At 46.3% G+C, this 13,397-nt stretch overlaps 1 protein-coding gene across 18 annotated transcripts in view; it reads left to right on the top strand.

The window, feature by feature from the left end:
* Positions 1 to 13,397, top strand: part of ankhd1 (ankyrin repeat and KH domain containing 1) — a 54,457-nt gene that overhangs the window by 22,165 nt on the left and 18,895 nt on the right. For 8 of the 18 annotated variants that reach the window (XM_080774531.1, XM_080774530.1, XM_080774546.1 and 5 more), the window contains exons 10-27: positions 2,315 to 2,506; positions 2,820 to 2,929; positions 3,095 to 3,182; positions 3,742 to 3,869; positions 4,064 to 4,207; positions 4,602 to 4,704; positions 5,023 to 5,300; positions 5,870 to 6,151; positions 6,590 to 6,739; positions 7,422 to 7,926; positions 8,405 to 8,544; positions 8,671 to 8,782; positions 9,303 to 9,448; positions 9,851 to 9,993; positions 10,493 to 10,706; positions 10,978 to 11,153; positions 11,619 to 11,781; positions 12,604 to 12,699. In XM_080774531.1, coding sequence (XP_080630657.1) covers positions 2,315 to 2,506; positions 2,820 to 2,929; positions 3,095 to 3,182; positions 3,742 to 3,869; positions 4,064 to 4,207; positions 4,602 to 4,704; positions 5,023 to 5,300; positions 5,870 to 6,151; positions 6,590 to 6,739; positions 7,422 to 7,926; positions 8,405 to 8,544; positions 8,671 to 8,782; positions 9,303 to 9,448; positions 9,851 to 9,993; positions 10,493 to 10,706; positions 10,978 to 11,153; positions 11,619 to 11,781; positions 12,604 to 12,699 — 3,170 coding nt within the window. The remainder of the gene's footprint in view (positions 1 to 2,314; positions 2,507 to 2,819; positions 2,930 to 3,094; positions 3,183 to 3,741; positions 3,870 to 4,063; positions 4,208 to 4,601; positions 4,705 to 5,022; positions 5,301 to 5,869; positions 6,152 to 6,589; positions 6,740 to 7,421; positions 7,927 to 8,404; positions 8,545 to 8,670; positions 8,783 to 9,302; positions 9,449 to 9,850; positions 9,994 to 10,492; positions 10,707 to 10,977; positions 11,154 to 11,618; positions 11,782 to 12,603; positions 12,700 to 13,397) is intronic. The other 10 variants (XM_080774538.1, XM_080774545.1, XM_080774537.1 and 7 more) reach the window with 4 other exon arrangements.

Here is a 13,397-nt window from a genome sequence, read left to right as displayed (position 1 = left end):
ATTAGAGTTTCTCTAGTATAACAAAAATCAAAAGGTTGCATATTATTCTTCTTACACTGCTTCAGTATACATTCAGTTCAGTATCCTATTCAGTTGTGCGTTCAGTTTTTAAAAGAAAATCCTGAAAACAATGGTTTCTCCCTGAAACAATGGAAACTGAAAAAGAGCCAGCACTGCAGTGTGTGACGTCATTCTGACTCACCACTCAGAGGGACTCACTCCGCTGGTGGTGAAGTGAACTGGACTCTTTAATTTGTCTGAACTTTACCTTAGTTCATATGTTGCTATTTTCCTATCATTCATCAACCAGAGAACACGCTGATCCCCAGGCAGTCACACTGGGTTCCATCAAAACCACTAGATGTACATCAGCCTGCAAACGATAGCAATTGTTATTGTATTATTATTGAAATTATAGGCATTTTTTTGGGTCTCTTATCTTTCCACAATCTGCTCCACGGGGGCCGTTTTACAACTCTGGGCCAGCTGAGTGGTGTGGGGCGGTGTATTCAACATAGGTGAAATGGGGTGGAGGAATGTTTGACTGCTTGGCTCGAGCAGACATTTTCATGCCTAATTATTGAACACGGGACTCTACTAGGCGCGCTGACAGACATGACAGGAGTTGGATTCAAAGTCAAACTCTTGCCCTTACAAGGACCATATGGTCTGTCTGGCTATGCCAAACCTTGTTATGTTTGGCACAGACGTCACTGGGTGGTAATGGCACTTGGCCAGATATTATCTGCATATTATCTTTGAGACAGTTTGGTGTCGAGACAAATAAAAGAGGGGGCTGGTTGATTGATGGACCTCTAGGCACCTTTCCAAGCAGAGTCATTGTGACTCTTGCTTTTGGAGAAACTGTCTGTTTTCATCAGTGTTGCAATCCAGCTCAGAAGGTAGTCTAAAAACATGGAGATGCTGTTGTGAAACAAAGCCTCTAGTCACCAGTAAAAAGTTTGGCAAGCTGCTGTAAATGCCTCGGGTCAGACAAAATGGTTGAGTATGTCGCTAATAACTTGCAGGCTTTGCTTCAGTTAGGCTAATTGTAGGCCAGGGGTGCCCACACTTTTTTGACTTGAGGTCTACTTTTAAAATTTCCAGCTCAAGGTGATCTACCAACCCAAAAAAGAATTATCCCATTGCTTAAAATACTCAATATGTACCTACAGTATATGGTAGTGATCGACTGATATGGTTTTTGGCCGATATTTCCGATTACCGATTAGTGGAGAATCAAAAAGCCAGATAGCCGATATTATATCACTCACACAGACACGCACACACACTCAAACAGACACGCACACAGCATGCATGCATGCACGCACACACGCCTTACAACCGTACTCTACCGATTCTAGGTTTGGGAACTTCCTCAGATCCTTGCGCTGCATTTTTGATAACATTTTTAGTTTTCTTTTGAAACAATTAACTGAGCAGACCCGACGTTCCCCACACTTGAAAACAAGGCACTGCATTGTGGGGGGTTTTAAAGCCGCCGCCGCCGCATGCCCGAGGCGAGGATTGTTTTTTTGTTTGTTTTTTCATGGCAGGGCCAAGCGGTCTACCTGCGCAACGCTTGTGATCGACTGGTCGACCGCGATAGACGTAATGGGCACCCCTGTTGTAGGCTATTGAATTGAACCAGTAATGTACATAATGTATGTGGGGTGGTTTATGGTTAATTATTGACACATTCTGTCTCCACTATAAATACACTGTTTGTCTCCCAGTTTCTTTCTTTGTCGGAGTCTAATAATGGAGACAAAATCTTTTCCCACAGACTTCTTTGAGCAGAGAATATTAGTCAAACTGTTTCACAGTAGTTTGGCAATATGTAGAACACAATCTAAACAGACTTTTCATCATGGTTTTTTTTAGGATGTGACTTGGGAACTGAACTGACGTAATGGATAACGAGTAGCTTGCACAGGAAGATATCTTTATTTTGCTGTGCAGTGCATACACTGTACATGACTTTGTTTCCAAACGGTGTGCCATAAGACAAGTCTAGGTGTGCTGTGGGATTTCGTGACTATTTATTATTCCTATATAAATTGAACAATGCAGAAGGTTATGCCTTATATTGAAATTTACTATATCAGTATACACTAATTTCCCAATACATTTTCATCCGCATTTTGGGCACGTTATTGTAAAATATTTTAATAAACATTTTAAATATATATATTTTTCCCAACAAATAGATGGCAGTACATTCTCACGACATCACTTAGCAGCCCTTGTCTAGTTCTATCAAACCTTGAATCGTAACAAATCCAGAAATAACTCCCTCCGCTTGGTTGTCCAGGTGCTAACATAAACGCCCAGACAGAGGAGACGCAGGAGACAGCGTTGACACTGGCGTGCTGCGGAGGCTTCTTGGAGGTGGCCGACTTCCTCATCAAAGCCGGCGCCGACATCGAGCTGGGCTGCTCCACTCCCCTCATGGAGGCTGCACAGGAGGGTCACCTGGAGCTGGTCAAGTACCTGCTCGCTGCAGGTGAGCGCAGAGAGAGAGACCTAACGTATGCATGGCAACAAGAGATTTCTTTGACCATAATTATTCCTATGCAAACGCTATTGAGGAGTACAAGAACACATTGCTGCCCGAGGAAGAGTTCTTCTTAAGATTTTAAGCTAATTGTTCATTTTGTGTAAAAATGTAAAAACATAGCTTTTTGAAGGCATTAAAACTGTTATCTTGCATTGTACAGTGGTATCCGTCCTCAGTTGTTTTTTTTTTGCGTTGGATTTTGGCCCCCTTTTTGTGTGGCACAATTATTATTCCTAACCACTCACTTGTTCCTGTTCAGGGGCAAATGTCCACGCGACCACGGCGACGGGAGACACAGCGCTGACGTACGCGTGTGAAAACGGGCACACGGACGTGGCGGACGTGCTACTGCAGGCTGGAGCCAACCTGGTACGCATCAAGCACTGCTTATACTCCGTCGTACGATGGTGTCGTACGATGGTGGAGCATGAGTTGGGCATTACTCGACAATAACACACATCGTCTCGCTTTCTTTTTGGTTTCTGAAATGGGCTTTTGTCACCCTAATTGAGCGTGTTGTCGCGTTTTCCCCAGGAACACGAGTCGGAAGGGGGGAGGACTCCCCTAATGAAGGCTGCCAGGGCGGGCCACCTCTGTACTGTACAGTTCCTCATCAGTAAAGGTCAGTTAAATGCATTTCTATAGTGCTTTTCCCTTTGTCTAAAATGCTTTACGATGTGCATTATATTCACCCATTCACTGGAGGCAACCATGCAAGGTGGAAACCTGCTTGGCTCGCTTAAGCACACTTTGACACAATGCCTAGAGGTGCTGTCAGGTCCAACCAGGTGTTGTGCGCCGTTGACTCAACATGTTGATTTGATACGAATGGAATCAAACAAATTCTCTTTTTTTTTCAAATGCAGTCATGCGAGTTTAAAATATTTTCGGAAGTGAAAGGCCATGATTTTTCTTTTTGTCGATTCATACACTAAAACTACTACACAGCAGTTATTGTCTGGTGATTTTGTCCGTTTTGACAGTGGAATGCCCTTAAATAGATCCTGTGGTCCATAACCTGACCACAGGACAGCCATATTTATTATATCTTACAAATGTAAGACAACCGGCCAAAATGATTTACTGCTGATTAGTATTTATCTTTGGAGTGTAGTGTCCATGACCAATCTCTCCTGACTCAAAGTCTTAATGAATACGTGTGTTTGACCCGTCCTGTCCAGGTGCTAACGTGAACAGAGCGACAGCTAATAATGACCACACCGTGGTGTCTCTGGCCTGCGCTGGCGGACATCTGGCTGTGGTGGAGCTACTGCTGGCGCACGGGGCAGATCCTACACACAGACTCAAGGTAACGCATGCATGAATGCACGCACTCAATGCAGGAATACTGATGTGGATAGTTGTTAATTGGCTTTTGATTACAAAAAACTAATTTGTAAATGTCTTATGTTTTGGGATGTCTTTTATGTTTACAATATATAGTATTACTATTATTATAATATACCTGCATTTGTAAAGCCATCCATATGTGTGTCTTGTTAGGATGGTTCGACCATGCTGATCGAAGCTGCTAAGGGAGGACACACCAACGTGGTGTCCTACCTGCTAGACTACCCCAACAACGTCCTGTCTGTCCCTGCTCCCGACCTGTCCCAGCTGACGCCTCCCTCGCAAGACGCCTCTCAGGTAAGCGGGGAACCCTCAACGTTGGCCGACGGCCCGGGCTGCAAGACCTTGCGTCTCTGACCGTTAGAAAATGCCACAGACGTTTGGCCAGAGTGGCGCCCAGTCTAGAAGATGTCTTTCCATCGTCTTAACCACTTAATCTCTGTATACTATGTTGTGCGATGAATCGCCGTCTACTAGCTTCCAATGTGTCGCATTGTGAGCTAGTAGATTCTTTTTGAAGAAAATGTTAAACAGACCTCAAGTCAGAGTTTGTCAGCACCGCCACAGTCTTTGACTTTGCAGAACATAGACTGATTGTGTTTGAAGTACACCATCAGTCTTAAGTTCACCTGAAGACGACCCCTCTAAGTATTTAGCATGTGTAAAGTTCCAGAACTTTGTTCTCCCGCAGGTTCCTCGTGTCCCATTCCAAGCTCTCGCCATGGTGGTGCCCCCTCAGGAGCCAGACCGCGCCCCTTCAAACATCTCCACGCCCCCACCTGTCGCCAGCAAAGGTGACAACTTCACAAAATTATTTAAATAGAATTATATATATTCCTTTTCATTAAAAAAATGTATCCTCCATTTAATATTAGTATATTTTATTCAGTTCAAATCAAAACACAACAATTGTGTACAATTGACAATATTGCAATACAAATGAAATGAACAAACAGTGCTGGTTTGCCTTAAGGTCAAGCACTGTAGAGAACCATAGCTATCGTTCACCATAGTTGTGGTGTCGACTCTGCCATCCAGAAGATAACGATACATTTGCAGTTATCGTTCTAGTGCGCGGTGTGAACAAGCCTTCTCTCTGTCCACTCTCAAAGGTCCATCCAAACAGAGGCAAGCGGCCCTCCAGCCCAGCGGCAGTCCCACATCGGCGGGTCGAGGCCCCGAGGTGGAGCCCCTGCCGCCCTTCCACCTGTGCCAGCCTCTGGAGTGCATCGTGGAGGAGACGGAGGGAAAGCTGAACGAGCTGGGCCAGAGGATCAGTGCCATCGAGAAGGCCCAGCTGCAGTCGCTGGAGCTCATCCAGGGGGAGCCGCTCACCAAAGACAAGATAGAGGAGCTGAAGAAGAGCAGAGAGGAGCAGGTGAGGCCATCGGTAGGCTCCGCACATAATATAATTCTGAAAAGTGTCAAAATGGAACCCGTTTGTGTCCGGGGGGGAAAAATGAGGACACCCTTATAGACCATATCATAGACCATATCGGAATGTTGTGCTCAGAGTTTGTCTATTAAGGCTATTAAGGCTTCTTTTCATCTATGAATTGTTATTGACTTCATAATCATCTAGAAGATGTCACCGAAGTTGTCGCCTATTGAACTTTCTTCTTATGGTAAAATCATGTTGATGAAAGATGCACAAAGATGAGCATTCACATTTTGATCAAGTTGTAAATAGAATATCCTCACTTTCGGGTGGAAACATTGTATGTCCAAAACCGTAAATAGCTATTCTACAAGCTCACATCGCGAGACACAACATGTTTTGAGCTTGTAGATCTGCTATTTTCACTACTTTTGTGTTTGTGCATTAATAAAAAAACAAAGCTGAAATTTGGACATACAAGGTTTCTGCCCGACCACGGTGATGACATCTCAACAAATCTTTAGCGTGATGTCACTCTGGCAATCCGATAAACGCTAAAGTGTTTTGCGTCTGTCTTGAAGGTGCAGAAGAAGAAGAAGATCTTAAAGGAGCTGCAGAAGGTGGAGCGTCAGCTGCAGCTGAAGACGCAGCAGCAGTTCACCAAAGAGTACATGGAGGCCAAGGGCCTGAAGGAGGAGCAGGAGGCGGGCCAGGGGCCCGGCCCGGGGCCCGGCACCCTGGGGGCCCTCCCCACCGTGCCGGGGGCCCTAACACACGCCCCCGGCTCCGACACGGACGAGGAGGCGCAACACAGAGACTGCGTCGGACAGGAGGAGGAGCAGCCGGGAGAGGAAGCGGACGAGGTGAAGTACTCGTCGGTCGCCACGGCTGATTTCAATGACTGAAATCAGCCGTGTCTTCTATGAACGCATGTTGTGCAGCGAGAATAGCTGATCTACAGGCTCTCAATGCATCGCAGACGCATCGAGAGCATGTAGATAAGCTATTAGTGTTTTCTTAAAGATTAGAGCATTTGAAATGGTCAAACTAGCAATATGTTTAGAATCATTTTCCATAACACTCTAATGGTCTTGGATATTTCATAAAAGCAAAGGTTAAAGCCACAGGTGAGTTCTTCACCTGGTTGCCATTATGTAGAACAGCAGTGTCAATATTACTCAAACATCATTTTACATATTTTACATAACGGCGCTAGTCACACCATACAAAATGTTATCAGTTGTGAGATTTTATTTTGCTTTAATCATTGACTACTGAGTGTACTTGTATGTCCAAAACAGTTACTTTTCAGGAAATTGTGGGAAAAAAGTTGTTCCAATTCGGGTTGGGATCCCGAACCAGAGGAACCGGATCCAGCATTGAGCAAACGGAATCGGTTCCTTCACTATTGGAACCGTTTCCGGGACCGGTTTATCACACTGTCAGAGCTGGTATGTGGACTTCACGTCTGGTATACAATTACAATACCGGTGGTTCTCAAACTTCTTTTTAACCACCATAACTCTGAGAGTGTACAAATGGGATTTTGGCCCGTAAGGGTCAATTATTTTGTTCAATTTGTACACATTTAGAGTTATAGACCTGTAAGTGTCCATTTGGAACCCCCTATAGGAATCTCGTTAAGAGGGAATCATTCAGGAGGCGTTTGGAAATCCTCCGTGGTGCCTCAGGCCTGGCTGGGAGTCCATATGAACACCATTGGCCACTGGGAGGTCGACTGCACTGCACGGCGACGCTCCTGTTCAGTGGGGTGTGTATCTGGGAGGGATGGCGTGTTCCTCCACACGCGTTACATCCTCCTGGTGAAACTCCTCGCTGTTGAGTGAAAAGAAGCAGCCTTCATGTCATGCTTATCAGAAGAGACTAGAGATTATTGAGGGACTATGCTAGAGCACTGGTTCTGAAAGAAGGGTCCGGGCGGGGACCACCAGGGGTCCAAATGGACCCGTACATTTATAAACTCTCCGAGTTAAATGAACACACAGACATTTACAGTGTAGTGTAGGCCTGATTGCCATTTGGCACGATAACTAAATTGGGAGAAATAGAACAAATGTACAAACGAAACCAACAAAAGATGCTAAAGTTGAATCTTGCTTCCGTGCCCGTCAGGAGGAAGAAGAGGAGGAGGACGATGAGGAAGACGACGAGGAAGAGGAGGAGGAGGGCTCGGAGGAGGAGGAGGAAGAGGAGGAGTTGGAAGGCGAAGACGTGGACTACGCCAAGCTGCCTCAGGTGGACACCATCCTGTACCGAGACGGACAGCAGCCGCCTCTTCCCCCGTCGCCCCAAACGCTGCAGCCTCTTCCCCCGTCGCCTCAGTCGCTGCTGCTGCAGCAGCAGCAGCAGCCTCCACCCCTGCCTCTCCAGACCGCCTTCGTCCCCATCCAGCCACTACCGGACCCCTACAACCCCGCAGATTACCCGGGTAGCACCAGCCCCGAGCTGCAGATGGTACTGGCGGGGCAGCAGATGCTGGGGCAGCAGCAGGTGCCGGGTCAGCAGTTGGCCGGGTTAGGACCGGGCATGCTGGGCCAGCAGCAGGCCACCCCGGACGGACTCATGGTGGCTACGCCCGCACAGACGCTCACAGACACGCTGGACGACATCATGGCAGGTCAGTCAGCCCCGCAACGTATAGTATAGAATTTGAGAAATCGACCGTGTAGGGACCCCAGAGGAGAAATGTTGTCTTCGTGGTTAACGGACATGTTCGGGGTTAAGGATACAATTTAGGAAAATATTCAGGATGGGGTCAGGGTTGGTATTGGACATTTAGGGGTTAGGTTTAGTGGTTGGGGATTGTGCTTAGGTTTAGAAATGCATACCCGTTTGAAGTCTGATCTCAAGGGCTTGGAGTTTAGTTTGTTGAAGTTTTAAAAGTACTGCACTGTATTGTCAATAAAAATACAACACTTATCTATATACTATAGTTTTTAAAATGTATTCGATAGCATATAGTATACAAACAAGGAACTGAGGGCAGAGTGGCAATGACCTGCTATATCCAGTCAGCTACCGGTCTGTGGTTTTGTGCCCCTAAACACATACATGTTTGCCAAAAAGGGTTTAAGGTGTTTTTTTCTCTGTTGCAGCTGTGAGCAACCGTGTGCCCATTATGAACACTACCACGTCTCCCACGCCCCTGTCCCAGCCGCCCTCGCAAACGCCCACCAACATGGCCTCGCCCCCCGCCGTCCTGCCCCTCTACCCCTCCGTTGACATCGACGCACATGTAAGTCCTCCAGACATCGACACCACGGCACACGCTTCAAGAGACGAACACACGCTTGTACAAGTATGTACACGCACGTTGAATGAATTCAAATGTTTTGTTTGTTTCGTTTTTCCTCGCCCGCAGACGGAGAGTAACCACGACACGGCGTTAACGCTGGCCTGCGCCGGGGGACACGAGGAGCTGGTGTCTGTCCTCATCGCGCGAGGAGCCAACATCGAACACCGGGACAAGAAAGGTAGGAATCTACGCACTCGGTGCCTCTGGCGTGGCCGGTCACAGACAGGGCGATACCCTCACTGCACTAGTGACGGATCATCCTTTACAGGTTGATCTGGCCGCCTGTTTAATTAATTAACTTAATTCAGTGTGTTGCTATCTTCTGTAATGTAATCCGCTGTAATGCTGCCACCCCAGCAAATACTAAAATGCTAGTAATAAACACCAACATTAAAAGATCTTTGTTTCCGCAGGAAGAAAAGTAAACCGCCTAGTTCAGGCTGTTTATTTCTCCATCCTATTAGGTCTAACTAGAAAACAATTAGACGGCTAGAATTACCTGGAAATTACAACATTTTTGATCGGATTTTCAAGTTTTGGGACACCTTGTTTGTCTTGGGTTATGACGCGGACGTCACGCATACATATCTGAAGAGATTGAAGAACATTTGAAACTAGATTATGTTGAAACTGGAAAATCTAGGTGTGAAGGCTGCATAGCGGCCTAAACATAATGCTATGTCATTTTCTCCTTTCAGGTTTCACCCCTCTGATCCTGGCTGCCACCGCCGGCCATGTTGGTGTGGTCGAGGTCCTTCTGGACAAAGGGGGTGACATCGAGGCCCAGTCGGAGAGAACCAAAGACACCCCACTCTCTCTGGCCTGTTCTGGGGGAAGGCAGGAGGTAAAACCACTTTCAACTAGGCGTCTCCTGTTTTTGCCCAGGAAATTATAGGCAAAAGCCTAGCCATCCATAGCCTGGAATCCAGAATGATTTGCTCCGTTCAGTGGCCTTTGTCTTTGTCTAGCCTGTGATTGTGACTGTGATTCGTCGATCCCTATCCAATAAGCAATGACATGCCTATGCAACTGGTGACGTTCGGAAACGGAGAGAGTTGTTGAAACGCCCGGACAGACAAAGGAAAAAAGGGGAAAAAAAGCCAACTGTACTGAGCGAATCAGTCTTGATTCCAGGTCAAGTGATGTCGTCCATTCTGTTTGTCGAAGTGTGGCAGGTCTAGTAACATCGGCAGCTCACTCAGAAAGTCTTGCTAATGAAGTCTTGTGTGTGGCTGTGTGCGGTCAGGTGGTGGAGTTGTTGTTGCTGCGGGGAGCCAATAAGGAACACCGTAACGTCTCCGACTACACGCCTCTGAGCCTGGCGGCCTCCGGAGGCTACGTCAACATCATCAAGATCCTCCTCAACGCCGGGGCTGAGATCAACTCCAGGTGAGCAGCAACATATTCTTGTTAATTTGCTAAAATAACTCCTGCAATGAGTAAGGTATTTACAGAGGATCATGGATCAACGGTCTTTGACACCTATCCATTTGTACTGATTGGCTCCCACAGGGCGAGCTGCATAGAACAGTGCTTCTCAAAGTGTTGTCCTTCAGCTAAATCACTGATAGTTAAGAACCAAATGAACCCTTATGGGTCCATTTGGTTCCACAGTCAGAATTATGGGGGATTTTGAAATTAAGTTTGAGAACCACTGGTATGTGACAAATTTTAACATTTTCCTCAAACTTTAATGCAGTACTTATGTCAAACTGAACGGATCATGTCACATGCTGTCATGACACCCAACTGTGCTCAACCTGATCCAGACAATCCTCTACTACTCTCCTTGGCGTTCTCTGTACATAGTAACGGATCAAAGATATACAGTATTTATATTTTCTTCGTTCATTTAATCCATTTCATATTTATTTCTGTGCGTGCGCAGGACTGGCAGTAAGCTGGGCATCTCTCCTCTGATGCTGGCGGCCATGAACGGCCACGTCCCGGCGGTCAAGCTGTTGCTGGACATGGGCTCTGACATCAACGCCCAGATCGAGACCAACCGCAACACGGCTCTCACCCTGGCCTGCTTCCAAGGGCGCGCCGAGGTCGTGAGTCTGCTGCTGGACCGCAAGGCCAACGTGGAACACCGCGCTAAGGTGAGACGGTCTGCTGGACTCGCCACTTGTGATGATCCTATAGTTTTAATGTAAAGAATATTATGAGCGAGGCACTAAACTGTCCCTCTGCATTTGATTTATGGTTTATGTGTACCTCGCTTATTATCAGGCCGCTCTGAAGGCGCTTCTGCTTCAATGCTTTTAAATTGTGGAGTTGGTGAGAAACAATCCGCGGTCTTCCTGCTATTAATTTAACTGTGGTATTTGTGTGGTTTTGATCATTGGATGGTTCTCCTCTCCTCTCCACCAGACGGGTCTCACTCCTCTCATGGAGGCGGCGTCAGGGGGCTACGCAGAGGTGGGCCGGGTGCTGCTGGACAAGGGGGCGGACGTCAACGCTCCCCCTGTCCCCTCGTCTCGAGACACGGCGCTCACCATCGCCGCCGATAAAGGTCACTACAAGTTCTGCGAGTTGCTCATCAACAGGTGAGTGCTGGACCGTGGTGCTGCAAACGAGCATGTTGTCTTGCTTTGTCTAGAATCAGGGGTGGAACGTACTATATACATTTACTCATGTGAACTCCTACTCATACTGAATTAAAGTCAATCTTCTATTTTGTCCAATCTGTATGATTGAATGCAGACTGGAGGTCCATAGAAAAACACATGAAAAGCACACACTAAGATGGGTAGAGTATGTTAATACAACATAACTGGTTGTATTTGGTCTCTGCTCTTCTATTGAGACATTTAGATCCTGCATCTAGGCTAGACAAGACTTTGGACTTGATCCTGTTTGTGGTTTGACACAAAGTTTGATTCTCGCCAGAGCAAGCAGCAGGCAGGCTCTATTGGCTCAGTGGTAAAAAAACAATGGCAGAGACCTGGGTATACACTTGAAAACTTGTGATAAGATGATCTACCATTGATAAGCGGCTCTTCTCCTTCCAGGGGTGCTCATATCGACGTGCGCAACAAGAAAGGGAACACGCCTCTCTGGCTGGCGGCCAACGGCGGCCATTTTGACGTGGTCCAACTCCTGGTGCACGACAGCGCAGACGTGGATGCAGCCGATAACCGCAAGATCACCCCGCTCATGGCTGCCTTCCGCAAGGTTCGCTCCGGACACACACAACATAAACATTTGATGTGGTGTAGGGCTGCATTTCTTTTGGCTTTTTCTGCCTTTATTGATAGGTTGAAAGTAGACTGACAGGAAATGGGGGGGGGGGAAGACACGCGGCAAAGGCCGTCTAGATTGGACAGTTGAGCTAACCGTCTGGGCCTACATTCTTTTTAAATCTACACCCTCACAACGTGTCAATCTGTGAGCTTGTATATCGTTCTTTAGGGGTGGGCAAAATAAATCAATTCACTTAAGTATCACAATTTTGAATGCCATGGTTTTTCGAACTTTTCATGGTTTATAATTTATATTGTTTTAAAATGTCCTCGTATAAAAAAAAAGCAAAGTAACTTGGGGACAAAATCACAATATCGAATCTAATCGCGATATGATTAAGAATCACAGTATAAATCGTTCTTTGTCATATTTACACTTTGAACATTTTGTTTATAAAGCCTAAGGCAAATAGAAATGTCATTTTTATTTATATCTATGGTCCAATTTTCATTGCCAAAAACACATTATTTGTATTGCACCTTTTTAAGTGCTTAACGGAAGAAACCTTAATTCCTGCCATACGCCATTAGTTGCACATGTATCGTCAATTAAATAGTCATGATTGTGACAGGATTAATGCCGCGGTGACGACTTGCCTTGACCTTAGAGGGTCAGGCTAATTGAAAACGAGCGCTGCCGTCCCGACATGTGATTACAACTTGTGATTCTTGATGCTGTCTAGTGGGATGAAGTGTTATTGCTGTAACATGGTTCTGGTGACGTGTCTAATCAATGGACTTTGAACGTTTCCAGGGTCACGTGAAGGTGGTGCAGTACTTGGTGAAGGAGGTCAACCAGTTTCCTTCAGATATCGAGTGCATGAGATACATCGCCACCATCGCTGACAAGGTAGGATGGAGGGGACACCTTTATGTATTAACACAACACACGGGGAGTGTTTTATCTCTGTCGGGTGGAAACTGTTACTTTTTTATTTCAGGATTCAAATAAAGAAATGGCAAAAGTAGCAGATGTACAAGCTTGAAACGTGTCGCGGTTTAGAGCTTGCGGATCTGTTACTTTTTATACTTTTGTGTGACGCTGTAGTAAGTATGATCAAAGAGGGCGCTAATAGCGGTACCAACCGCCAGAATACACAGGGGGGTGCTGTTACCCTGCCTTAGAGTGGAGAGGGCTTGTATGTGGTCTGACTGGTCTAGCCTTTGCTGGCTGGTCATGCCCAGACTGATACATCCTGCTCGATTTCTTTGCTTCTATTTTTTTCTCCCCTTTTTTTTCTTCTCTCCAAATAAGTATTATTAGTATTACTGTTATTAGTGTTAATCACTTTAATTCAGGCATGCAAAAGTGTAGCTTTTCGGCGAAAATCGCCGTTTTTATCCCAAATATAGGACCTGTGTGATTCATGCAAATCCGTTAAAAAAAATGTTTGGGGGGGGTGAGGGGGTCTGTGGGTGGGGGTGGAGCCCGAGCCCGCTGCCCGGAGAATTATCTGACGAGACTGACGGACTAGTCTCGTGAGTCGATCACTAATGATTCTGAACGATATTTCTGCTTGCATCTGGTGATGTGCGCCGCCGCTGGTC

This window comes from Protomyctophum bolini, assembly GCF_963924005.1.
Source record: "Protomyctophum bolini genome assembly, chromosome: 10".
Classification (NCBI taxonomy): Eukaryota; Metazoa; Chordata; class Actinopteri; order Myctophiformes; family Myctophidae; genus Protomyctophum; species Protomyctophum bolini.
The sequence above is the reverse complement of the archived record's forward strand: the minus strand, read 5'-3'. Positions and strand labels throughout refer to the sequence as shown.